This window comes from Rhinolophus sinicus, chromosome 14 (assembly GCF_057876585.1).
Source record: "Rhinolophus sinicus isolate RSI-liver-muscle chromosome 14, RSI-T2T, whole genome shotgun sequence".
Lineage (NCBI taxonomy): Eukaryota > Metazoa > Chordata > Mammalia > Chiroptera > Rhinolophidae > Rhinolophus > Rhinolophus sinicus.
Genome location: NC_142514.1, coordinates 153,442,433 through 153,470,276, shown reverse-complemented (window position 1 = coordinate 153,470,276; position 27,844 = coordinate 153,442,433). Strand labels below are relative to the sequence as shown.

Genomic DNA, 27,844 nt, shown 5'->3' with positions numbered 1-27,844 from the left:
CAGTCTCCTTTTCTGCCTCCTCATCTTAAGCTCTGAATCTTGGCATGACCAGGGGCCCAGTACTGGGCCTCTTTCTTGTCTCTTGATGCATTTTCTCCCTAGGAAATTTCATCTAGTCCTGTGATTTTTATATATGATCATTATACCCTTGACTTCTAAATGTATATCTCTGCCTGTGATCTCTTTCTGAATTTTGGATTCCGCTTTCTTCATGCCTACTTGCACCTTCATTTGGATAGCTAAGATGCATGTCAAACCTAACAAGTGCAAGACACGACTTAATCTTCTCCTTGCCAAACCTGCTCTCCCTTCCCATCTACATCTTAGTAAATGGAACCATCATATACTCAATTGCCAAGGAATCATCCTTGAAACTATTTCCCTTACCTGCCCATCCCGCCCCTGCCATCCACCGATCCTGTTGACTCCATCTCCAAAGCGTGTGCTCAGTTGGTCCTCCATTCTCATGTACTCGCTCTACCCATATCCACCATCGTATCTCAGCTGGACTTCTTCCAGAGCCTTTCAGCCAATCGCCCTGCTTCCACTCTCATTCCTTGCCCTCCACACCCACCATCACAACTAATCTCTACCTGCCCACCTTGGAACTGGGAGAAGGGAGAAGGATATCATTTGGGGGCCCCTTTAAATTCCAGCATAAAAGATTGGTCTGACTGTAAAACAAAAAAGTTGTACAGTACAAGACATCTCAAATAATTATATTAAAAACAAATGAAAGGCTTAGATGACAGCAATACATCAGTAACAGACAGAGTTAATATCCATAATATAGAGAGCTACTTACCAAGAAAAAATAACCTGATTGAGAAATGAGCAGTGACGTAAGAAATTCACATGTGAACAAATGTCTGAAAAGATGCTTGGCTCTGCTAATAATTAGAAAGGTGCTAATTACAAGTGACTTATTTTGGCTATTCAGGTTATAAAAAATTAAGATTAATAGCATCCACTGTTGATCAGGATGAGGATTGTTTTATATTCTTGAGACTAGGAATGTAAGTTGGTATAATTACTCGGAAGGCAGTCTGGCAGGATTCCATATCTGGGGTCAGTTCCAGAGAAACACTAGACTGAATGCAACTACACAAACATATTGGGACACAGGTTCTCTCATTCCATTGTCATTCCTTGAACAAATATGTATTGAGAAACTACTATGTGCCCTGCACTGGGATAGCCAATGGAGAGTTAACAGAAAAAAGGTAGAGGATAAAAACCAGACATAATTCTTCCCCTGTGGGAAATATAAGTAAACGGATAGTCACACAAGTAACTGTATAATAACAGTCATTACAAGTAAAGTAAAAGGGCAGGGTGTGAGAAAGGGGCAAGTGGAGCACCTAATTTAGATTGGAGGATAGTTTCACATCATGGAAGGATGTGACCCTTTTAAGTGAGAACCGTAAAGGATGGGGAAAGTCAACCAGGTGAAGAGGCAGAATTGCAATGTATGATGGGAAGATGCTCAGGTCTAACTAAGCGCGTGGGAAGGGGCTTCCATTAGAGGACGAGAACACGGCAGTGGGCAGAATGCAGTGAGGAAGGGGAGGAGAATACGTGCCAGAGAGGTGCGTAGTGGCCAGACATGGGGCCTTTACAGCTCCTGGAGAGGATTTTAAACTTCATCCTGTGAATATTGGGAGGCTATTTTATGGTTACCATCTGAGTAGTGACATGATCGTGTATGCAATTTTATGGCAAAAATTGTTGTGTAGACAATACAGTAGTTCTGGGCGTATTTTTAAAATGAGAATGGCTAGGAAGAGGGGCTGGAGTGGAAAAAAGAAAACCAGTGAGGAGATCATCGCAGTATTTCAGAGATGAGATGATGGTGGATGGGACTAGTGTAATGGCAGAACACATGGGCAGGAGGGGGTGAATTCAAGTATATGCCGGAGGTAGAAGAGACCAAATTTTCTAATTTGTGGGATAAAGGAGATGAGACAGAAGCAAAAGCAGGAAGGAAGAAAGACTTGGAAGGCAGGGAGATCAAGCTTTTTTTATTGAGGTAAATAAAATGCACGTAACAAAATTAACCCTTTTAAAGTGAACATTTAGTACATTCACAACCAGTACTCTGTCTAGTTCAAAAAGATTTCTACCATCCCAAAATAAAACCCTGTGCTCACTAAGCAGTTGCTCCTCATTCCATTCACCCCCACTCCCATTACCACCCTACCCTTAGCAACCACCACACTGTATTCTATTCCTATGGATTCACCTATTCTGGATATTTCATATAAATGGAATCACGCAATATGTGACCTTCATGTCTGGCTTTCATGTAGCATAATGTTTTCCAGGTTCATCCACGTTGTAGCTTGTTTTAGTACTTCATTCTTTTCTTTATGGCTAAATAGTATTTCCTTGCATGTATAGACCAGCTTGTTGACCCATTTATCCATAGACAGACATTTGGATTATTTCCACCTTTCAGCTACTATGGTCATTACTGCTGTGAACATCTGTGTGTAAGGATTTGTTTGAGTACCTGCTTTCAGCCCTTTGGGGTATATACCCAGGAGTGGAATTGCTGGGACATGTTAATTTTTTGTTAAACTTTTTGAGGAACTGCCAAATTGTTTTCCATTTTCCATTCCCACCAGCAACGTATAAGGGTTCAAATTCCTCCACATCCCCACCAACACTTGTTATCGTCCCAAGTTCACTTTTGGATATGTTAACATGCCAATGTGTCATGGAGATAAAGAATAAGTTATTGGATATAAAAGGTCTGGAGTACAGAAGGGAGATTTGGGCTTGAGATATACATTTTGGATTGTTTGCGTATTAAGGGTACTCAAAGACACGAGAGAGGAGGCCATTGACGAGGAAAAGGGTACAGACTAGAAGAGAGGAGGGCCTAGATCCTTGCTCAGAGGAACCCTGAATGTCTGGAGGGAAAAGGAGAAGCTGGCAAAGGCGATCAGGAGAACCAATCCAAAGGTACTACCAGGCCACCTGAACAAGTGAAAAATGAGATTGGGATGTGTCCCCTCTCAGATGTTTTGCTGAAGCCCTGGGAGTTCAGTGAGGTGTCCTTCTTTACCATCCATGGAGCCAACGCTTTTAATACCTCAAAAACCACATCTCAGGGTCAGAAAATTCCTTTGCCATAGTTTCCGCAGATCGAGATGATAAGAAAGGCCATTTCCCACCTGGGGACCACTGAAAACTGCTGAGTTGGTACAAAGATGCCCATGTCCTAATCTCTGGAACCTGTGAATACGTTATCTTACATGGCAAAAGGGGCTTTACCAATGTGATTAAGAATTTTGAGACGCGATTATCTTCAATTATCTGGTAGGCACAAAGTAATCACAAAGGTCCTTACAAACGGTATATGTTTGTCAAAATTCACAGAACTGTACATCTCAAAAGGGTGAATTTTACTACAAGTTACACATCAATAAATTTGACTTTTAAAAACTGAAGGAAAAATGTCCTACAATATAATGTGTTACATATATAGTTCTTTGGGACAGGACCTGATAGATTGAGCATTCAGTCAATAGATAACCTAGTCCAAATTTTTGGCTTCTGGGCCATGTTGTTCATATAGCATGCCACATGATTTTCTGCTAATGTAGCGTGATCACCTGCTTGCAGCTTCAAAACTTTCTTTAATTGGAAGGGTACTAAGCACTTACCTTCTAAAAAGTTCAACAAAAGTTCTACCTCAAGGAAAAGGGGAAGGCACCAAGAGGATGATGAAGCAGAGCTGGACTAGCAAATAGCCTAGAAACCCAGAGATAAAGGTGGGGACGGGGGATTGCTGTTTTAGTCGCCAACCGGGAGAAGCAATACAAGCCTATTAGAGGTCATTATGCTGATAAATAGATGGTATCTCGGTTTGGAGGGAATTGCCAACTCTGAATATTAGTCAGACTTCTGTCGTTAAGGTTGGCTGAACAGTTTAATTAAAACACCAGTCAGAAACACGTAAAGGCTAACGCCTGTGATGTGAATCTCGGCGCCGCCGGGCGCGGACCATCAGCACCCAGCGGAGGTCAGCCCCGGCCCAGGCTCCCCCGCCCGGCAGGCGAACCCCCTTCTCATTGGCCACTGCCCGGCTGCCTCGGGCGCCCATTGGCCCGCCCCGACGCCCGCTACTATAAAAGGCGGGCGGCGATACCCCGCGCGGGTTGATCCAGTTCACCGCTCGCGGCGCTGGAGGTGAGTAAGGTGGCTCCTCGCGGGAACCAGGGACCACCTTCGCGGATTTGGGGGCGCTGGGCCGGCGTGCGGTGGAGGCAGTATTACGCTCCCGGGAGGTAAATGCCCATGGGGAGCTGGGTCTGGGAAGTCGGAGTTGTACCCTTGTAGTCACTCATTCTTTCCTCTTACCCGCTTTGGGGAGAAAAAGCACTATTTTTGACCACCTTCTTTGCGCTAGAAACACTCATCTTTACACTCATCTGATTTCACCTTAACAAAACACCCTGTCGAGTAGATATATCTCTTGCATTTTACAGATGAGAAAACTGAGGTTCAGCGTCCAACCCAAGTCTGTGTGACTCCTGTATGTTAGCAGAAACAGACCATTCTTCTTCCTTCCCTTCCTCTCTGTCAAACAGCAACCTCTCTTTTTTTATATCCTCCTCCCATAAAGGGAACCCTCCCTTAGACACCCCCAAAGAAAAGGGAGTCTCAGATGCAAAGCCTCTCAGCCTCACACCTACCCTCTTCACCTCCACCCCAACACAGGACGAAGAACTTGATTGCAAGGTTACAACTGACACGGAGGCATAGGGCCTGGTTGTTCAGATCCAGTCAACGGTCCAGGTAAGCTTAACTTTGCCTCTGACCATTTGATTTTCTGAGGTTTCACATTAACTCCTCATTGATGCTCTAATGTAGTTTACTTGGGGGACAAAAAGACTAGAGTTGAACTTTCTGACCCAGTAAAAGATTGTGCCTGTCAATTTATTCTCAAAGAAGGATGGAATTCACTTATTTTGTTTAAAAGTAAATGTGAACACAGCTTAAAGTAGCTATAAATATTTCTGTAAAGCTATCATCTGTGGTTTATGAATCTTACCATGGGAGTTCATTTGTACATGTGTAATTATTAGATTAGATTATCTTCAAGTTAGGATGTATCTTCTATTTCCATTTTCTTTACCAGTGCCTTTATTTCCTTGAATAATGTTTTTCATGGGCAGTGTTTTTTTTTGGATTCCATTTTCACTTTCACCCTCATGACTTCCTCCCTCCTCCCCCATTTAGAAAAGAAAATCAAGATTCTCTGGAGAAGTCTCTCCTTCCACACCAGTCCTCCCACAGCTTTTAGTTCTGTTTTCAAACAGCATTCATTTTTTAAAAATACTTTAATTTGGTAGTGCTTTGTTTTTCCTAGATCAGATAAATTTAAATTACACTTGGTACTGATTAAGGGGAGAAATGAGTTAGTCAATGCATACACCTTAACCCCTCCTCTACCAAGGGCTGCTGATCTTTTGACCTCCTTCTTGGTGTGTCTTCCTTATTTCCAGTGGCATATCCTGCACACCAGTGCATCCTTAGGCAGGCCAGGAAATACAGTAGGAGAACAGCTAGCCCTGCCTTTCTCAGGAAAAAGGAAATACCATTGGCATTGACCTATTAGAGTGATGCTTTAAGAAGACAATATATACTTCTTGATGAGACATGTATTCAAACAGGTGTGACCCATTGGACACTTTATAGCCTTTTATCTTACCAGGCTAGTACTGTGGGTTTTGCCCCTGAAGGAGTAGGAGGGGTGGGCAGATTGAAGGGGGAAAGATAAAAAGTGAGAAGGGAAAATGTTGAGGTTCTCAAAGGGGCCTTGGGAGTAGTTGAATAAAGGAAGAAAGAACTGATGCCTCATAAGCTCTGTCATCCAGGTAAAGTTATAGCCACATTTTAGTAAAGCTCAAAGCTCTATAAGCTTATTTTGGAGTTAGGAGTGGGGCAGGGGTGATAATTCTTTTCTTATAGTTTTTCAGCAGAATTTACCTTTGAGAATTTTATTTTTATATTGCCTTGAACAAGAGAGAGAGGAATGTTTCCAAATCTCAATGTAAAAGGCCTCGTATGTCATAAACACTCAATTAACGTATCCTTCACCCGCCTCTGCCCCCACCCACTAGGGAGGTGTTGGTGGCAAAACCAGATTCATTCCAGAACCAGGGGAAGACAGAATCATGAGCTGCAAAGGGATGGGCTTAGACCAGCCGTGAGTGTTAGTACCTTCTTACAAGGGCTCCTGCCAGGGGAACTTAAGGGCCAGTTTTGAAATGTGAAAGGAATTCTGTATATAGTTTTATGTGAAGAGTTGCATTCTAAGCTCTGAGAGATTGTTGAAGGATGAACTATCAGGAGATCTGAAACTCTTGTCACTTTTCTTTACTGTTCTTTGATCCTAGCTCCCAGTTGTTAAAGTTCACTTACATTATAAAAATAGTGGTGGACCAGGAAGTAGGTTATATTTGCAGAATCCCCTTCCTTCAGCCTGCCATAGTGACGATATCAGGGAAAATGGGGACTCAGTAAATATTGGCTGACTCAGTAATTGTACTTTGGGGTCTTTATCTGTTTGTTTGCAAAATAGCTGCTAAATTATTCACTTGAGATTTGCAACTTAATATTTTTTAGGAGTTTCATAATAAATCAACCAGTGAAACTGAAAATCACCTTAAGACAAAAGAATATTTACATTTTATATCATAAAACAACGTTTCCATGTGCTTGCTGCTATAAGAAATAGGTTTATAACCATCTTATAAAATGCTTAATTCCCAGGGCAAGAAAAATTCTTAGCCTCCTCTGAGGAGTTTAAAATGTCAATATCATCACATTTAACATTTTCTCTTTTTTTTGAGGACTGGGAAATTTGGGATTTACACTTTGTAATATTAGAGCTAGTATTAATTACTTAGTGCAGGTCAGCAACTGTTCTAAGGGTTTTATATATTTTATATATTTAATCCTTTTTATAACCATGAGATTGGTGCTAATTATCCCTCCTTCAATTTTGCAAATAAGGAAATTGATGCACATAGAAATTATAGCTTACCTAGATGGATTTGTAGATAGATTTGTTGCTAGCAATTTGCTATATTATTTTACATCTCTTTTATTATTTGCATCTGCATACTGTAGGACAAAGCCACCCATACTCTGTGTGAAAAAAAGTCCATGATCTTTGAGTGATAGTTAGACAGATAAAAAATGTTTCCCAAGGTTTTCACATCTCTGAAAGCACTTTGAGAATGTATATTTGAGACCATGCCTGAATTTTTAGCTCCCAAGCACCAATTCAGAATTTCCTGTGTATACTTAAGTTTACATTAAGAAATGGTTAATTCTGTGGAAGCTGAAAATCTCTTTTTGGATCCCTTGCTTCTCATCTATAAATCCTTTCTGATTAGAGACTTATGGATGGGCCAGAAGCCGTCTCCAATCACCTTTAGGCTCTCATGAGATATTGGTCATGGGGTGGGGAAGTTAGGGCCTTGGGTATGCTCTTCAGATAGCACAGCTGGGATCTCAGGGTTCCATTCCCTTCTTATTTGTACTTATTGGAAAGTCTGTCTTTTCTCCTCCTCCTGCCCTCATACATAAGTCTGTGAATTCCTTGGAGGCAGATTGTCTTTGTTTTCTAACCTTCACTGCCCTAACACTGGCTGTGGTACTTTATATACATGAATGTGCTTGAGTTGGAATTTCATTTATTTTACCATTAGTGATCATTTGAGTCACAGAAAAAAATCTACATTATTTTAAGTTTAACTGGTCACTTTTTTTTAAATTAAAATTGATTGGGGTGACAATGGTTAGTAAAATTATATAGGTTTCAAGTGTACAATTCTGTAATATATCATCTATATATCACATTGTATGTTCACCACCCAGCGTCAGTTCTCCTTCCATCACCATATATTTGACCCCGTTTGCCCTCATCTACCAGTCCCCTCCTCATGCCCTCTGGTAACCACTAAACTATTGTCTGTGTCTGTGAGTTTTTGTTTCTTTATTTGTTTGTCTTATTCCTTTGTTACTTTTAGTTTTATGCCACATATCACTGAAATTATATGGTTCTCGACTTTTTCTGTGTGACTTATTTCTCCTCACGTAATAATCTCAAGATCCATCCATTTTGTCACAAATGGCACTATTTCATCTTTTCTTATGGCAGAGTAGTATTCCATTGTGTATGTATACCGCATCTCATTTATCTAGTCATCTATCGAAGGACACTTTGGTTGTTTCCATGTTTTGGCTGCCATAAATAAAGCTGCAGTGAACATCGGAGCACATATATCTCTACGAATTAATGTTTTCAGCTTTTTTTGGTATATACCCAGGTGAGGGATTGCTGGGTCGTATGGTAAAGCATTAACATAGAGCTTGTTTTAGTTGTAGAAAATAAATTGACAATTAACTTTGCTGTATTAGAAAGCTTAAGTAGCATGCTCAAGATGATACTGATAAACATCAGATCAGTGATTAGATATGTCTGACTTCACATTCCAGGTATTTCCTTACACTGTTTTGCAGTGTAAACAGGAGGTTGAGAAGATGTCAAAGTAGGTATCTAGTTCATTTTCCAAGAAGACAGCTTTCAACTAGATGCCATGAATTTTGTTCTGCCTTCTGTGTTTCTGAACATGTTTAGGGTAATCCGGTGAAATCAGATCCATATGTTAACATTCACATTTTCAAGGACACAGTTTTAAATATGTGTTCTCACATTCTCTAGTTATGTGACCATGGGCAGGTTAGTTTCTCTAAGCTTCAGTTTTCTCATTTATAAAATGGGTGTAATTCCTATCCCCTCCCACCAAGATTTTATGAGAAGTAGATGGGGTAAGATTAATGCATGATATTTATAGACATTTGACAAATGTCAGTTCCCTTACCTACCTCTTGGGTTGCTAAGAGTGGATGGAATCTTGCCATCATAGAGTGGGGAATTTCTTTCTTATCTCCATACTTTCTGAACTTACATGTAGAAGTCCTTCAACTCAGTATGTGCCTGATAAATATTTGTTAAACTAAATTGCAAAGGTATCATACAAACTGTATTCTGAAACAGAAAATTGTATTCCATTAGCAAGTTTAGTATCAGACTATTGTTTATGACAATACAGTTGAAAGTTACTGAGCCATATTTGGTACTTTATATCCTCTATCAAGCCAGATGGGTCTATTGGGCTCCACCTTATAAGGAGCCCTAAAATGTTACACAGTAGTGAAGAAAAAGGAAAGAGAAAACTCACAAGAGCTCTCTGGACAGAAAGACAAAAATGTATAAAGCTCCTCATTTTGCATCATCCTATAGAAAAGCATTTCAAAGCCAGGATTTTAGCTTAATAGAAAACTACCTCATCCTTCCTTTTCTCATTTAGCCCTCAATCAGATGAGCCATGTTCCTTAGAAGGGTATTTGGATGGTCCTAGAAGATCAAACTCCCCTGCATTCCCTGCACACAGGATCTGGCCCCACTTGCGTTGCCTACATGATTTCTCACTGCTCTGTATTGGTTGGTCACCTCCTCATCTTTTGTCTTTTACCTCCTCATGTGCTGCTTCCCCACCTTTTTTTAAGATCCAGTTCAAACACATCTTCTTCACTGAAACATCTCCACACATGTACCACAAGACTCTAGTCACTGCCATCACTACGCCATCTGTGTTCTCTGTGACAATGCTTGTCCTCTGCATTGTCATTCTCTCTCTACCAGACTTTCGGGTCCCTGAGAGTGGGGACCATGTCTCTAATCAATGTTTCATTCTGTTATTCATTTGATGACATCTCTCTGTTGCCTAATATGTGCAGGGACTGTGTGAGGTGCTGCAGATACAATGGTGAGTAAAAGCATACATGATCTCTGCTCCTCCAGAGCTCACAGTCCAGTTGATGAGACACACGTAACCAAACACTCACCGAAACAGAACTACAACTGCCCCAGTGACTGTTGTGACAAATGATAGGCACATGGTGCAGTGATTGACAATCAGCGCTAAGGGGAGTTGACTTGGGGAGGTCAGGGAAGGCTCCCGTGAGTAAGTGAAGTTTGAGCTGGGGGATTGGCACGCGGTGTATCTGGCTTCAGTCCACAGCATCACCACTATACCTGCGCTCTGGTCATGCCACACACAGCCTTGCTTGGATCAGTGAGTGAGAGCAGGTGAAAGACAGTGGACTCAGTTATATTAAGTTGAGTTGTTAAAGGTTAATTCCACTAAAACTACAATATGAAAGGCAATTAGGAAGAATTAATTACCAAAGGGAAACTAATAAGACTAAATCCTCAGTATGCTGTTACCATTTAATACTCCAAATCTTATTTCTCAAGTATGTGTTTCTCAATTGAATATCACCAATTGTGCCCTATTTCTGTCTTTCTCAATAGCCTCACCTCCCCCAACACACACACACACACATGCACAGTTGGATTTATAATAATATAGCACTTGTAGGCCAATATTGAAAAAGCTTCAGGGCCCATGGCCTAGGGTTTTCCACAGGCAGAGCGCCAAGGAGATACTTGTATGGAACTAGAATTCTCTCAGCTAGTAGTTATTCTTCTAATCCACGTGTCCAGAGCTGCCTAGGCTTGTGAATGTACAAAAGAAGTAGAAAGCCTTGTCCCTGTACTGAAGGAGCCTGCTGCCTTTTTAGAAGACACGCATGAATAAAACATTTGGGAAAGACATTCAAGACCCAGTATAATAAAGTGCTGAGATTGTTGGGGGAGAGGAGGTAGGCTTTCGTAGAGGAAGAGCTCCCAGTTCAGGCCATAATAGTCAGGAAGACAGCAAGAAGCCAGTGGGCTTGAGTCGTACCACAAAAGAAGGGTTGGATTAGAAGGAAAAAGAAAGGTGACCACTAACAGGTATAGTATCCCGGGACATTCTGGGCGCTATGTAGGCAATGCTGTATCTTAATTTGGTTTCACTGCAGCCTTGCAAAGCAGTTCTGTACCTCCCTGTCTACAGGTGAGGAAACTAAAGCTTGTTTAGTGTTATACAATATTGTCTTAGTTTCAAACATTATCAAATATTGTCCATGTTGCATAACTTCTTTTTTAGACCTTTCCTTATTTTCATACTTTATTTTTAGAGAAGTACACCAAATTCATCATGATTGAAGACAATAAGGAAAACAAAGAGCATTCCTTAGAAAGGGGGAGGGCAACGCTCATTTTTTCCTTAAAGAATGAAGTTGGAGGACTTATAAAAGCACTGAAAATCTTCCAGGTAAGCACGCTCCATATTTCTGCATAAACTCTACTAAAACAAGTCTCTAAAATTATATTTAAAATATAGATTATAGGAAATTCCTCAAAGATAGACTACAGACATTTTTTAGCACTTAAATTTTTAAAATATTGCCCAATTGTCACAAATGGGCAAGGGCTACAAACGTTCTACAGAAGAGGAGCAACAAATAGCTAATAAAGAAATGGGGAAAGAAAGGTTCACGGCATAGATTTCAGAGAAGCAAATTTTAATTAAAGAGAATATTAAAATTTTAACGACATTGTTTAATGATATGATTAATATAGTTAATGATATTTTTCTATAGCAAAATAACAAATATTTTAAAATTATACTGTTTCCTATCGTCAGCACTTCAATGCATTTGACACTTCAATACACCTTTGATGTGAGGGTAAATTGGTATCATGTGTAGGGAAACAATCTGGTGATATGTATTTATGAGCCTTAAAATGTTCACATCTTTTTACCCAGGAATTCCACTTTCCTAAAGTTATCTTCAGGAGATAGGGGTTAGGGAGGCAGTACGTGAAAAATTATTGAGTATTTACTATGTGTCAGGATGTGAACCAGAACAAAGTGACCACAGCCCATGCCCTCGCGGTGTGTATAAGCTCGTGGGCAGTACAGACACTAAACAAATAATGATAGCAAGTAAATAATTACACGTGTGCAAAGTGACCTGAAAGAGAAGTACCAGGTGCTACGATAGTATTGAATGAGGGGACCTAACCTAGACTCATTTCAGTTCCTACCTGCTCAGTGGAAACGTCTGCTGTCTCTAATCCATGATGCTCTTTCCCTTCGCCGACCGTCTTAAGCACCTGAACACCACCTACTTGTGTTTTCTCTTAGTCTTTCATGTGTTAGACAACTAGATTATAAACCCCTCTTGTGTCTTACCCTTCTTTCTATGCTTCACTGCCTTTACTGGGCTACGTCGGTGTTCACTAAGGCAATTTAGATTGAACTGGTTGGCACTGGATACCATTTACTCTAACCTTCTCATCTTTTAGATGAAACACTGTTGGGTGACTGGTTCTTATGTTTCGTGATGATGCTAATGTTTTCCTCAGCTGCCCAAATTGGTAAGAGAAGATACCCTCTTCCCGCAGGTTTACACATGAGGTACCCACAGCTTAGGCTGGCATGAAGAGATCAGAAGAAGCAATCTGGTTTAGCTGGTCACTAAGCTTGTAGCGTAAGAGATTTTAGGTGTTAAATACTCTCCTCAAGCTGTTCATTTAATTTTATTAAATGCACTTTTGCAAAGGAAACTTTTCTTTCTAAAGGACTAACATTATTATCACTTTTTGAAAACTAAGCTTTTTATTGATGAGAATTTTCAAAGGTTCTTTTGATCTAGGAGACTTGGTATTTTGACTTGAAGACCAATCATTTCTGGCAATATCAGAGACTTCTGGTAGGTGTTATCTTAGTTTCTGGAGGGTGTGATGAATTTTTCAAAAATTTTGGAATAGTACCTAAGATTTAGGAGGAATTATTTTGCTGTTGGCAGCACTAAAAACAGCCTTTTCTCTCTTTGGCTAGTATGCAAGTGTGAAATTGATTTTTAGTGGTAGCAAAAGTTATCTACTCAGAGACTATTACCATTTATGGCAGTCCTGTGTAATCTTCACCCTCTGCTTCACACAGGAGAAACATGTGAACCTGTTACATATCGAGTCCCGAAAATCAAAGAGAAGAAACTCAGAATTTGAGTTTTTTGTTGACTGTGATATCAACAGAGAACAATTGAATGATATTTTTCATTTGTTGAAGTCTCACACTAATGTTCTCTCTGTGAATCCACCGGATAATTTTACCATGAAGGAAGATGGTAAGTGTGAAATGTGAAAATACTACTCAAAAGATAAAGTACATAATGTGTGTCCAGTCTTATATTTATCTTAAAGGATGACAGTAAAAATAAAACAGTGTCTTCAAATTGCTTACAGTCTGGTAGTGAAGCAAAATTACACAAAATGTAATTGCTCAAAATTCTCAAGAAAAATTATAAGGCAACACTTTATCAAGTGTGAGAGAAGCGAAAAGGAAGCCTCGAGAATGCCAAAGTATTCAGAAGAGTTAGAAATCGATTAGGTTGTCTCCATTTCCAAACCATCAAGCATTTCTTGGTTTCACAAACCTTCCGTTCACAATCTCTGAGCACTTAGCAACTCTCACAGGGCTTAGAATCTAGTACATAGTAAGTGAATATTTGAATTATTTGAGAATGTTCACAGTGGCTGACCACGAAGACGTGAAATACACTATGTACAACATTCCTTCCTGTCCCCACTTCCTCCAAAAGCAAATGAAGAAGCAGTAAAGCCATCTAAGATTTCAGATAACAAAGTAAAAATCAGATAGCAAAGATATAGGCTAAGATCTTCTGTTGTGAAAAAAACCCTGTGGTTTATTTGTAGCAAAAGAGAAATGGATAATTCAGCCACGTTGTATAGATGATGCTAAATTTAAAATATCCCTTCGGATTATAGCACACTATTTGGGTGTGATCAGGGCTGACATTCATCTGTTATGTATTTATATGGCTGTGTAAGTTACTAAACTATTGATATGCCTCCATTTCTGGCTGGCAGATAGCTGCTTCCCTGAGTCCCTCGAGTGCTCCCCACCATGCCTAAAGCCCGTGTGTTCCAGATCCTTCCCTGGGAGTTCCATGCCCACCACACATTGCTGCAGGGTTAACATCTGGCAGAGCGGGAGCCTAGGACTCTGCTTGTGTCCATTTTAAATTATGTGATTGGTCCCCTGTTGTATTTGTTGTAAAATCTCTTGAATATCACTTCTGGGTATGTTAGAAAGAGCATTAGACTGAAGTAAGAAGGATTGAGTTTAGTCCTCTCTCTTCCATTAGTGAGGGATGACCTTGGATAAAGTATCTTTCTGGACTTTGGTTACCTCTTCATTTCATTTTATAGAAATGAAAAGTGTTACAGAGGCTAATGGTTCAATTGATATCTAGGGAACACAACTTGTGTCAGATATTTCTACTAAGAAACAGAAATACACAAATATATAGTCCCTACCTTAGAGTCATTCCCATTCTTTCCTGTAAGACCGACATACATAGATACATTATAGTGAAACAGTAAAAGCTTTTAGAAAATGAGAAACATAGTGTCACAGGAACCCTGAGGACAGAGAACTACTTCCACCTACAGAGTCAGGGAAGGCTTGTTTGATTTGGGCCTTGAGGGAGGAGAAAGATATTCTCAGGAAAACAGAAGATTGCGGTGGAGCAGGAAGTCAGAGTGGGATAGGTATTTCATGCAGAAGAACGGCATATGCAAAAACCCAGAGTCTTATGAGGGACTGTATGATGGTGAGAGGATCAAAGTGGCAAAGACCTAAATGATCTCTAAGATTCTTTTCATCAACAAAAATAAACATTCAAAGTTCTTATTAAATTTGCACCTTGGTCGGTGAAGTTGTACATCCCTATTCTGCCTTTTCTTTTTAGGGTAGGTAAATATGTAGCTTAAAAATTTTTTTTGAACTTTTGGTCTATTAGCAAAGTATAGCATTTCTCCAATACTTAGGAAATCAAGTCTCATAAAAATTTTTAAGGGTCATCAAAAATTGTGATTAAAATTTACATATTAGAAATAGAGCAGTTTTATGAATTTTGCCTCAATGTACAAACTAAAGTTAAAAATCTCATCGAAATGCATTTATGACTTTCTTAATTTCTTCTTACTTATTGCCTTATTTAAGATCGTCTCTTCAACTGTTAGTGGTTTTTATATTTTGCAGGTATGGAAACTATTCCTTGGTTTCCAAAGAAGATTTCTGACCTGGACCACTGTGCCAACAGAGTTCTGATGTATGGCTCTGAGCTGGATGCTGACCATCCTGTAAATATTTTTATTAAATATTTTCCTGAAAATAATTTAAAGCAAACTAAATATAAAGGGCATTTTTTTTCTTTTTTGGAGAAAGTGCTATTCTAGATTAAATAGGATCTTGTTGTAATTTGGATTTCAGGAAATTTAGAGACCTCCCTGTTGGTGGGATTGAGACTATCTTCCTGAAGAGCATCTAACTTTATTGGCTCCAAAGCATCTGCCAGATGCCTGGCATTCCTACTAGTATGAGCTATTTACTCCAAGAGTTATACTAAAATCAAGACAGTATCTGCAGTCAGTTTTTATTAAAATGGGCGTGGGTTATTGGAAAGGGGAGTAATGATAGGATGGAGAAAACATTATCACCCACTCTGCGCAGCATAATTGGTTTATTAGGCAGTTGATGAACTAGGAAGTTGTTTCCTTGGGAAATTATGCGGGATGCAATGCAGGCATGCAATTGGAGAATTAATAAATCCAGAGCATTAAGGTTGCTTATGGAGCTCTAGGATTCTGGGAGGGGAGGAGAGAAACGAGTGCAATTGTAAAGTCGCATAGACCCAGACTTTAACCTCGCTTCTACCACTTATTAGCTCTGTGATGGTGACCTTACATTGCCTTAGACAGCTCCCAGCCAACCCATCCATTTACTCTATAATATCTCTTGACTAATTTATAAATTGCTCTACCTGCCCTCAGGAAGCTTACAGTCTAGTTGAAAAAGATAAAGCACACGTAGATAAATAAACACATATGAGATTAAAATGTGAAAAGTGTGCTAAGTGGCATGAACAAATTGCTTTATGATATGTATAGGAGAGCAAATACGTCTAGCTGAAAAGATCAGTCAAGTGATTAAGGAAAAAAAAATCTCACTTTTGGAAAAGAGCCTGTGTTTAACTAGGGTGGTGCCTTTATGATTCTTCAAATGATTTTATTTTTGTAGCTACTATTGTATTTTTGTATGCTTATATCCATAGTATCTTTTATCTTTGTAGCCACTATAGTATAAAGCTGTCCTATAACACTGACTTTCAAAATGATTATAAGTTTCTAAACAAAATAACAATTATGGAGCCCTGTAATATAATAGCTTGGGTAATAATAAAGATGTTTCTCAATATCATTTGTCAAGTGTATTTGTGTATGAATACTTAAAAACTTTTCTTTAATTATCAGGGCTTCAAAGACAACGTGTATCGTAAAAGACGGAAATATTTTGCAGACTTGGCTATGAACTACAAATAGTAAGTGCGTTATAAATATACCTTATATAACTTAAAAATAATAAAATAAATAATGGAGTAAATTATGCTCATTTAGTAAATAGAGAATAAGATAAGTGCTACTGTTTATTGAATGCAAATTCAAAATAACTTCTTCCTTTTATTTCACTAGTGGAGACCCCATTCCTAAGGTCGAATTCACTGAAGAGGAAATTAAGACCTGGGGAACTGTGTTCCGGGAGCTCAACAAACTTTACCCAACCCACGCCTGCAGAGAGTATCTCAAAAATTTACCTTTGCTTTCTAAGTATTGTGGATATCGGGAAGATAATATTCCACAGTTGGAAGATGTTTCAAACTTTTTAAAAGGTAATAAGCTAGTTAATGTTTTGGGATGTGGAACTCTGTTTTGATCATGACAGAATTTTTAATAGAGGAATAAAGTCCATTTATATGGGAGGTCAGAATTTTCCTGTACTCTGCCCTGGAGTATTGGATCCTGTACTAGGCACCACGTTTGAAGAGGGACAGTCAGAACCTGGAGAAAGCGTAGAAGAAAATGAGCAGAATTGTAAGGGGATGGGAAAAGGTATCATTTGAATAAAATTTGAAGTACTCTTAGGGTGTTTAACCTGGAGATTTAAGGGACATTATAACTTTGTTTAAATATTTGAAGGTCATCTTATCTAATAGAGGGATTACTACTCGTATGTGACCCTAAAGTAAAGGACTGTTGGGTAGAAACTGCAAGCTTTGGGCTTGAAATGGAAATGGAACAGGCTCACGAGGTGGTTAGTTCGTTATCCATGGAGGTGCTCACGCAAGTTTCACACCCTCTTGTGAGAGATGTGGTAGAGGTATATTTTAAGGGAACTATCAAAGGGAGAAACCAAAATTAGAAGACAGTTCAAACAAAACATAGGTTTGACAGGGCTACTTACACTGTCAAGTATGGTGGCCTCTAGATACATGTGGTTGTTTAAACAATTAAAATTAATGTCAATCAAAATGTTAGTTCCCCAGCCTCACTAGCCGCATTTCATGTATTCAAGAGCACGTGTGACTAGTGGCTATCCTACTTGGTAGCCTAGATACAGAACATTTCCATCAATGTGGAAAGTTCTACTGGACCATGAAGTCTCCCCATCAAAATGGGAGAATCCAAGTACAAAGCAACTGGGTGGAACTGGAATCCCAGAGTGTGAAGGTTTGAAATGAAGGGCAAGATTGGAGCTTAGAGAGCTTCCCTGAGCCACTGCGGCTCAGTGCCGCTGCTTTCACAGTGGGTATGCAGTCTTGCCTGTTGGGGGGTGGAAGAGCACCTTCTGGTTTAGGTAAAATAAAGAAACTACTTTAGAGGAGGAAGTACTGGCTAAAAATGGCATAGATTCAAAAATGGTTCTGATCTAAGTTAATAGATCTTGTTAACTGTTGTTTAGAATATCAGTGGGGATATTCTAAACTCTTTAGGGAGACAGTGAGGTGGAGTATAGGAGACCCACACCTATGAGGGCAGTTCTCATCCTACCTTTATCATCTACTGTGTGGCCTCGGGCACATTATTGAGTCTCTAAGCCTCGGTTTTATACTTGTCACAACGAGGAGAATAACTCATACTGTGAACATGAAGGGAGATGTGATATGTAAAAGGTATAACCCATTGCCTGGCCATGGTAAGTGCTTAATAATTATTACTTCCCCAGAGTACACATAGGATAAATTTTAGTTTTCATGTCTTCTTTCAAAGCGTTACTTGGTGCCACTGGGTGAGTTAAAATGCTGCAGTAAATGGTCTGTTCTGGTGAAGATTTTCGCTGTATTTTCTCCCTTGCTTTGCAGAGCGCACAGGCTTTTCCATCCGTCCTGTGGCTGGTTACTTATCACCAAGGGACTTCTTATCGGGTTTAGCCTTTCGCGTGTTTCACTGCACACAGTATGTGAGACACAGTTCAGACCCCCTTTACACCCCAGAGCCGTAAGTACTTCTACTTCAGCGTTCATTCATCAAATAGCTTTTTGTAATAATGGTACCTACCTCATGAGTGTTTTGTGAAGATTAAACAAATGAGCACATGTAAAGCATTTAGGGCATAATACATGCTCCGTGCTCTGTGTAGGTTAGCCATTATTATTGCTATTATTAATTGACAGCCTGTTAGATGACAGGTGCTGTTCTAGGTATAGAGGATGTAACACTGAAAAAAAAATCAGACAAAAATTCCTGCCTTCCTACAGCTTATATTCCAGTGGGGGATGGGGGATACAGATAATAAACAAATATATATATATATATATATATATATATATATATATATATATATATATATATATTTGTTTTCAGATGAGTGCCATAGAGAAAAATAAAAATAAAGCAGGGAAAGAAGATGGAAGGCTGTGTGTGGGGTGTGTTGCTATTGCTATTTTAAAAAGGATGGTCAGGGAAGGCCTTGCAGGGAAGATAACATTTGAGCAGAGACCTGATTTTGGGGTGGGTGGGGGTGGGGTTGTGTGTAGATGTCTATGGGTACATATGTGTGTGTGTGTGTTTGTGAGTGTCCATGGTATTGAACCAAAATTGTTTCTTTATTTGATTAGTGTCCTTTGTGATTTATTTCCAAAGTAATACTGCCTGACCAATTTGAATAAACATAAGACCTGATTTTAATTTGATTGAATAGTTGATTGATGCATTTATGTTAAGCATCACATCTGTGACAGACTTGTACCTCTTTTTCAGGGATACCTGCCATGAACTCTTAGGTCATGTCCCCCTTTTGGCTGAACCTAGTTTTGCACAGTTCTCCCAAGAAATTGGCCTGGCATCCCTTGGAGCTTCAGAGGAGATTGTTCAAAAACTGGCAACGGTATAAATCTGGAACTAGCTATCTAGATCAGTAATTCTTTTTTTTTTTTTTTTTTTTTTTTAAACTTTTGTTTATTTTTAAGTGTGTTTTTCTAGGACCCATCAGATCCAACTCAAGTAGTTGTTTCACTCTAGTTGTGGAGGGCGCAGCTCAGAGTGGCCCATGTGGGGATCGAACCGGCAACCCTGTTGTTAAGAGCACCACACTCTAACCAACTGAGCTAACTGGCCAGCTGCAGTAGCAAGGGGCTATATTTTATGTGGCCACAGAATTTGGGTGTTGAATACGCATTCACCATGCACACTGAGGTGAAGCTGAGGCAGCAAAACACTATTTATTAAGTGAGGCAATAAGTAAGATAGACAGAATAAAGCAAAGTAAGACAAAGAGCAACAGTGAGTTCTCACCACCCGAAGAGTGTTTCCAAGGTGCTGGGAAACCGAGACAGCGTCTTAGCTTCAGGTGTGTCTGGCAAGCGTCCCCGTCGGGGAGTTCTGACTCGGGCTCCCCCAGGATACTAACTATGTAGGGTTTTTTCCAATAGATTGCCAGTCCAGAAAGAATGCTAGGCCATAACGATTCTAATCAGCAAGCATGGGGACAATCAATCACAAGTTTCAGGGTAATTATCTAGGGTAGAAGGCAAGGCACATAATTTCTGCAGTTTCACAATGTACAAGAGGTTACTATGGCCACAGGGCAACCTACGTGATCCTATTCATGCGTTCCACCGGCGGGTCAGCTATTGCTCAACCAGGGGGGCTGGCAAGGCCTCCCCGAGTTTACTCCTGCCGACAGGGAGTCAATGTCCAGGTGCCACCTGGACAGGGCGTTCCCCTGACGCAACAAATGGAAGGCACAAAGGGGCACCTAACTCACATTGTATTTACTTCACACCACCCCAAGATCAGTAATTCTAAATGGGGGGGATGTGAATATTTGCATAGTTTAAAAGTGCATATTTAAGATGACCATTAGAAAATGTTTCTTTGTTCATATTTAGTTTAATTTAAATAATTTAAATAACATTCAAAGAGGATATAAATTGTAAGATTTTTCAAAGAGAGACATGAGCTTAAGAAAAGGCAGAGAAACACACGAGTACAAGAAAGTTAATAGTTTGTATATGTTCTTTTTCCAGTAAAACTGATACGTTCCCTAAAATGATACTAAAACTATTTTTGAGCAGTATGTACGAAGCACCATGCTGGAAATACAAAGATGCGGAAGGCCCAGTACCTGCCTTGAAGGAACTTACATGTTACTTGAGGAGACAGTTATGTTTAAGAATAGGACAGTGATACAGAGGTTCAGGCAGAATGCTCTGGGAGTGCAGAGAGCTGACGGGGGAGGGTTTCGTGGAAGAGGAGCATCTGGACTAGCCCAGGAAAGATGAGACAAATTTTTAAGACAGGAGGAGGAGCATTGTGGGACAAGGGCACACCAGGGAAGGCAAGGAGATGCTTCCTGCTTCCTGCGTCTGGAGAAACAACAAGAAGCCAGAGCAGAGAGAGTGTGAGGGTGGGTCGGGGAGGCTGTGTGAGATAGGCTCGATGCTTAGAACAGTGCTTCTCCAATTGGGGTTGGGGACCATGGGCGTCCCTGTGATCCTTTCATGAAGTCAAAATCATGCGTAGGTAAAAGATCCATTGGAAGTGCAAAGTAGATGTAACAGACAGAGTTCATTGATACAGTTTTAGATTCCACATTGCAGCTGAAATTGAAGAAACTACCACTTTGAGTTTTGATGTAGAGTCAAAGAAGAATATCCACAATTATCCTTAAAGGCTACTACAATATTCAACCCTCTTACAACTACTTATCTGTGTGAAGCTGAATTTTCTCCATACACTTTAACCATATGTGTTAGCCATTATTATTACTACTAATAATAATTGACAACCTGTTAGGTGACAGCTGCTATTTTAAGCATAGACAATGTAAAGCTGAAAAAAAGAAAGACTAAAATTCCTGTCTTCGTAGAGCTTATATTCCAGTGGGGGAATATATTAATACATAATGAGCAAATTTATTGCAACAGGTTATATACAGAAGTAGATATGAGAATCCATCTGTTTCCCAGCCAGACATTAAATAATATCTAGCCAGACATTGAAAATATTCACAACAATGTAAAACAATGCTACCTTTTCCCACATTTTTTTGTTTTGTACAATAGAGTTGCTTTTCATTAGAACGTTACTTATGTTACCATAAAATGGTTTATTATATTTTAAAATTCAGTAGTGAACATTGAAATTTTTTCTGTTTTTTTTTTTTTTTTAATATGGTAGATGCAACTAGCTATAACCCACATAAACAAAAGGTCTTTGGGGTCCTCAGTAATTATTAAGAGTATATAAAGGTACTGGGAACAAAAGTTTGTGTTTGTGAAGTGCTGATTTAGAATGAGGCCAGATTGCAGAAATATTGTGAATTAGTCTGGGAGTCTTGGACTTTATTACAGGGTATTTTGGGTCATGAAGAGTTGTAATTTGTTTTACATTGAGCCATTCAGGATGTGAAAGTAATATTGATATCCTTTTGCAGTGCTACTTTTTCACTGTGGAGTTTGGTCTGTGTAAACAAGATGGGCAGCTGAGAGTCTTTGGCGCCGGCTTACTTTCTTCTATCAGTGAACTCAAAGTAAGAGTTGTAAATCTTTGCACATAACTATATTAACTTAATATAATTGATACGACCGGAAGTAGTTTTTGGGTTTGAACAAGAGCTTACTATGGAAGATACTTAGGGTGGCAGTAAACAGTACTTAAGAGATACTTTTCTTGATTTCCCAAGTTTTCAGACATCTGTCTATCTATCATCTATCTATCTATCTATCTATCTATCTATCTATCTATCTATCTATCCATCCACCCTTCTATCAATCATCTATCTATCTATATATATCTTTTAAATAAAAAAAAATATTTTAAAGCTCTTGTTTGCAAATTCTTGCTATTTCCTCACTATTTTTGGTGTGCTAGCAATAACTTCTAGGGAGTTTTTTGAGATTTATTATTTAGCCAATAAAGGAATAAACAGGTTTGTTGAGTGATGCGTGTGTATGAAACTGTCCAAGGCACTCTGCTGCTCTCAAGGAGCCGACCAGCTGGTGGTGGGTACAAGTCATGCACAGGAATAACTAGTGCAAGTAGAAAGTAGGTGCCATAATGCAGCTCCTTGGGCGCCTCCTACCTGGAGAAGAGTGTTAGAACAATCGAGATGATCTTGGGGCATTTATGGAGAAGCCATTTGTTTTGCTGGAGAGTATTATGGGTTAAATAGAACTATAGGAAATAAGTTTGGAATTGTAGGTTGGGGCCATTGCATTAGTAATACATTCAGAAGTGTGGTGTTTCTGGCAGTTGTGTGTTGAATGTGATCAATGAAAATAGATAGTATTCTTTGATTCACTGACTCTTTGTCCTCTAGCATGCACTTTCTGGACATGCCAAAGTAAAGCCCTTTGACCCCAAGGTTACCTGCAAACAGGAATGTCTCATCACAACTTTTCAGGATGTCTACTTTGTATCTGAAAGCTTTGAAGATGCAAAGGAGAAGATGAGGTAAAGTATATCTTCCTCCTGTTTTAATTTTCCTTGGCAAAAGAGAGGTCCAGTAATGGTGTGAAATCACAGAAGTCAGCAACTGCATAATTAGAAGCCTACTAGTTGCCTTCTGCCTATAACATATCTCCCTTTCACAACAAATGTTTAGAGTATGCTGTTTATAATGATGTTTGGTAGTTGCAAATATGAGTCAGATACATTGAGAAATTGGTTTCTTCTCATTTCTTCCATTCAGAGAGCTTATAATCTAATAGGAAAAATAAACTATACACAAATTAGTATATAACAAAGTAGAAAGCCTTAGAGGAGATACATATGAAACATTGTTCAGCATGTTACTCAGGAGCAATTCAGTTCAGCTGGGGGAACAAGAAAAACTTAATGGCATTTTAGAAGGGACTTGAAGGATAGCTAGATAGCATTTAGATATGTTAAGTGATAGGCTAAGGGACAGCATGAAAAAGCTAAGGAGATGGAAAAATATAGGCGACACGTGTGATGCAATTACAGCTTTGCTTTAACTATGAGTCAGCTAAGTGTGTTGTTAAGAAAGGAGGGTATTGGAGCCAGAGAAACTACTTCGATTTCTACAATTCTACTTAAACTGAAAATAAAAACTGGAACTAAGGTAGAGCTTGTAGGAAAAGAAAGGATAGCAGAATCAACAAAACAACATTTGGTGGAAGGGGTCATGAGGTCTTATTGTGACAATGGAGACAGATAGGGGTTGAAGACATGCTCATTGTCTTCCACAGATTTTCCAGTTGGGAGTTAAGCCGTGCCCAGAACCAGGTAACACTACCAGAAGGGCTGCCTCTAGTACCTATGGTACCTTCGTGCCAACTAGAAGAGGGGGCCCCTCTGGGTAGACTAGGTGGATTGCAAGCTGGATTTCAGCCCCTGCTTGTGTAAAGTTGTTCTCAGCTGCATGATCGTCCCTAGGGGTCCTGAAAACGATTGTTCTTGGGCGTGCGCCAAAGGAGAGGTTCAAAGTTTGGCTTGATAAAGAAGGCAGAACTTTCATGCTTGAAGTAAGGGTAGAATTTAGGTCATTTGAGAGAGGCTAGAGGAACACATTCTAAGCAGAAAGCATGGACATGTGCAGGAGGCAGGACTGTTCTTGGCCTATCTCAGTGTGTGTGTGTGTGTGTGTGTGTGTGTGTGTGTGTGTGTGTGTGTGTGTGTGTGTGTAGGTGTAGTTATGGAAATCACAGGGGTCCGTTATTATGTGGTGTTGTTGTCATTGTCTACTGATAAAGCTACTGTGATAGGACTCCTTACTGTAGTTAAGAGATGGAGAAAGTAAGAAATTGTTATTAAAGCCCTCCAGAGGATCTTGCCCTGGCAATGCAGGACAGATGTATCCACTTTACCTTTTCTACCTGTGTGGGATTCCCAGGGGCCGCTGCATATGCAGTGTAGGGAAGTAGGTCAGGTTGGTTGCATGAACATCTAATAAACATTGGCCTGTTGTCTAGTGTGTGAAATAGATTTGCTGTTGTTTATTTTGTTTTCATCATTTCCTCCCTGAAACTATTGCCTTTTATTTGTTGTTGTTTTTGTTTTAATAGAGAATTCACCAAAACAATTAAGCGCCCCTTTGGAGTGAAGTATAATCCGTATACACGGAGTATTCAGATCTTGAAAGACACCAAGAGCATAACCAGTGCCATGAACGAGCTGCGCCATGACCTTGACGTTGTCAGTGATGCCCTTGCCAAGGTCAGCAGGCAGCTGAGCATCTGACAGTTGCCAGTCTTAATCCTGAGAGCATCTGAGCATCAATTCAGAGGCCAGGGGGCCAACTCTTGCTTTTCTTGAAGGCTTGGTCATGGAGAAACAGCAGCCAAATAATATTTTCTCTTGTTCCTTACTGGATCATTAGTCTTTGAAAATTTGTATCTGGATACTCTAGCCACCACCTATTATTATTATTATTATTATTATTATTATTATTATTTGGTAACAGCTTTAGTAAAATAAGATTCACACACCATACAATTCACTGACCACCGTTTTTTAAATTTTTTATTTATTTATTTTTTATAGACAGAGGTTGTTTGACTCAACAGACAGATCTAGTCCCAGCCTGATTCTGTTTCCCAGTCCGTGTTGAGTAAAATGACCTTGATGACCACTTAAACTATCCGGATGCGTGTTATGGAGCTGGTCTATATTGTTACCTAAGATCCGCTTATTTCTACAGCATCTTGCTTATCAGTGAATTGTCACTGAGCCCCATCACAGTCACACCCCTAAATTTAATAGGCCAGCTGTCAGCATGAGAAAAAGTAGAAAGGCCTTCACACATGAAGCATACTTCGTAAAGAACAAGCAGTTTCATTTCAAGCGTAGTGTCTTGTAGGGAAATAGGAGTAGCTAAGTCTAGAAAGATTGATTGGGATATAATCCTTATGACCAGACTAAGAATTTGGGACTTTGTTTTGAAGGCATTATGGAGCCCCTTCCCAAGTGACCAGCCCCCTTGAAACTCTTTCCATTCTATGGCATTGCATGATGCTGGTTTTGTTGTAGCTTATCTGTCCTCCTCATGGAGCCCAAGGGAACTTGGTGGGCGTACCACTTGTAAGGAAGGCCCTGTGTACTCAGACATGCAGCCCCAGGTATCGTGAGGTGATTGTCCTCCGGTTAGCAGGAGACAGTGTTGTCAAAGGGAGAGTTCAAACAGATGGAGGAGAAAAGCACAAAGTTAAAGTTGGAAAAGCAGTGCTGAGCACTTTATTTCCAAGGTAGAAGGTGACACCATCAATAGGAAGCAAGTCATGAGGGTAGAGTGGGGAAACAGGGAGGAAATGGAGTGTACACTCTAGGAATGTCAGGAAGACCATTTTAGGACCGACACTGTAATAGTGGAAAGGTTGTAAGATTGGCTTTTATGTGGTGTTGGCTGTGCGGTACAGGGAGTAGGCCTGATATGAACGGGTGAAGCTGGACTCCCAAATACATGCTGTGTCTCTTTCGTTTGCTCCTTTCTTCCCCTCTACCCACTAAAGGAAGACTTTCCTCAAGTGTGTCATTGGCTTTCTCTCTCTGCTGTCTCTTCATGGGGAATATCCACAACCATGACTTCAATTCTTATTTTGTGTGACTGTCATATTTGCAATTCTAACACTAACATCTTTCTTGAAATTTTGCCGCTTGATTCCAGCTGTCTGCTGGATATTTCCATCTAAATGTCCCATAAATTAGGCCAACGTTGTACAACTTTTTGTGGCACCATTCATATAGAATGAAATGCGGTTATGTAACGTGACTGCCCTGCCAAGTATTTCATACTCAGCAAGACCAAAACGAAACTCAGAATCGCCTGAATATTATCCCCCAACAGCTTCTTCTCCCAGTGATCTCATTTCTATTAATGCTATTTTAAGGGTCATATTTTCAGCCAATTTTCCATTCCTGAGAAACGGTGTTCTTATTTTTTCACATTAATAGACAAACTATATACCATTTAACATGTTTTATTTCAACAGACTGCTAGATCTTTTAATCCTTTTTAGACCTCAAAAGAAATTATAAAAATCTCTTTAAAAATTACTTTCATTTTATGTTATATTAGGAAATAGAATTGGGAAAGGTAATTCATGCTATTTCATATATTTACTTATTTATAAATTTTAATAGCTGATTAACCATTAAATATACATTTGATAGTAAATATGTCTAAGTCAGTTAATCTAAAAAGCATTTGAAATATTCCTTAACTAGTTTATAGTTAGTGTATTTGGTTGCAAGGAAATCTATTGTAAGCTAACCAAGATAGACGGTAAATAACAGCAAATTATGCATACTGTATCTGGTTATTTTCATACAACTTTGATCATGGTGAAGGATCATAGTTATTGAATTTTAAAATGATGGTATTTAAAATCACTCTGTGACTAAATAAATGTTTAAAGGCATAACTATTATAATTCACAGCTTTAGAATAATGGAAATATTTAATGATTGATTTCAGTTCTTCTAACCTTTGGATTTGTGATATTTGATAAATCAGGTTTCCTGAGAGTCTTAGAATTTTCATGCATTTTAAATGTATGTCTTCAAAGCATCCAGGAATATGTTAATAGTTACTCAAATATGAGAAAAGAATTGAGCCAAAAGTTTGGTTCATAATTTTTAATTAATGAGTTGTTACTCAAAGACATATAGTATTTTCCTGACTTTTTGAAGAAAGCTCCAAAAGCTGGACATCAGAACGCCTACATTTCTTAATCTGCCTATTTTGTCATTCATAATTATACAGTAGTAATGCCCCATGAAAATGTACAGAATTAGAATGAATTTTTAAGTTCATTTACAAATTGAAAAAAAAATCCTGGAATTCTTTAAAGAACATATAATAGAATTCATATATTAATTTCTTGGAATTGTATAAGTATACTGTGGCCTATTTCAGTCTAGTCTTTGTTTTACAATGTGATATACATTTATGATTTGCAAGTTTGTTATTCAGCTGGATAATAAATGGACACAAAATTCATGTTCTCAACAAGCATTTATTTTTTTGTCAAGCATGTTAAAAACTGATTTGAATATATATAGCAATTGCCTTCGTTTAAGAAATCTATCACATCCTTACACTTCTTAAAAAGTCTATGAATATGTGAGATAAGGGAAGCCGAACACACCTAGAATCCAGTAACCACTTTTCAAAATTATTGGTAAAGTGTCATTCTTAAGCTCCTCATCTGTAAAACGAGCTAAATCTATTTCACTGGGTCATTGGAAGAATTATGTTGTGAGAAGACTTGTAAAAAGAAACATATTATCCACATGTAAAGAATCATTAATATAAATCACTCTCCTAATCGGAGATCTTCCATAGCTTCTGGTTGATTTTATCTTCCTCTGGAGGGAATTAACTTTTACCTTTAGCAGGAAGTACATATATAATGGCATGGAAAGATCTTCTTAGTCCAGTTAGGGATTAAGCCAATTTTAGTCTTTGTGAGGGCTGGTCCATTGTCAGTTCACCTCTACTCTTAGGGTTCGGCCTTTTAGGGATCCCCAAGGAAA

General features: G+C 39.1%; 1 protein-coding gene across 2 annotated transcripts; it reads left to right on the top strand.

The window, feature by feature from the left end:
* Positions 1–27,308, top strand: TPH1 (tryptophan hydroxylase 1). Of its 2 annotated transcripts, none has more exons than XM_019714977.3 (12): positions 1–4,197; positions 4,729–4,806; positions 11,113–11,249; positions 12,927–13,110; positions 15,051–15,151; positions 16,322–16,389; positions 16,541–16,737; positions 18,208–18,343; positions 19,106–19,232; positions 21,783–21,878; positions 22,668–22,801; positions 24,376–27,308. In XM_019714977.3, exons 3-12 carry the CDS (start codon positions 11,133–11,135, stop codon positions 24,548–24,550), a joined length of 1,335 nt encoding a protein of 444 aa, XP_019570536.1. In that variant the 5' UTR covers positions 1–4,197; positions 4,729–4,806; positions 11,113–11,132; the 3' UTR covers positions 24,551–27,308. The 2 variants fall into 2 exon arrangements, with proteins under 2 accessions (XP_019570536.1, XP_074192200.1); XM_074336099.2 differs by having other exon boundaries at positions 1–4,295.
* The last annotated feature ends 536 nt before the right edge of the window (positions 27,309–27,844 follow it).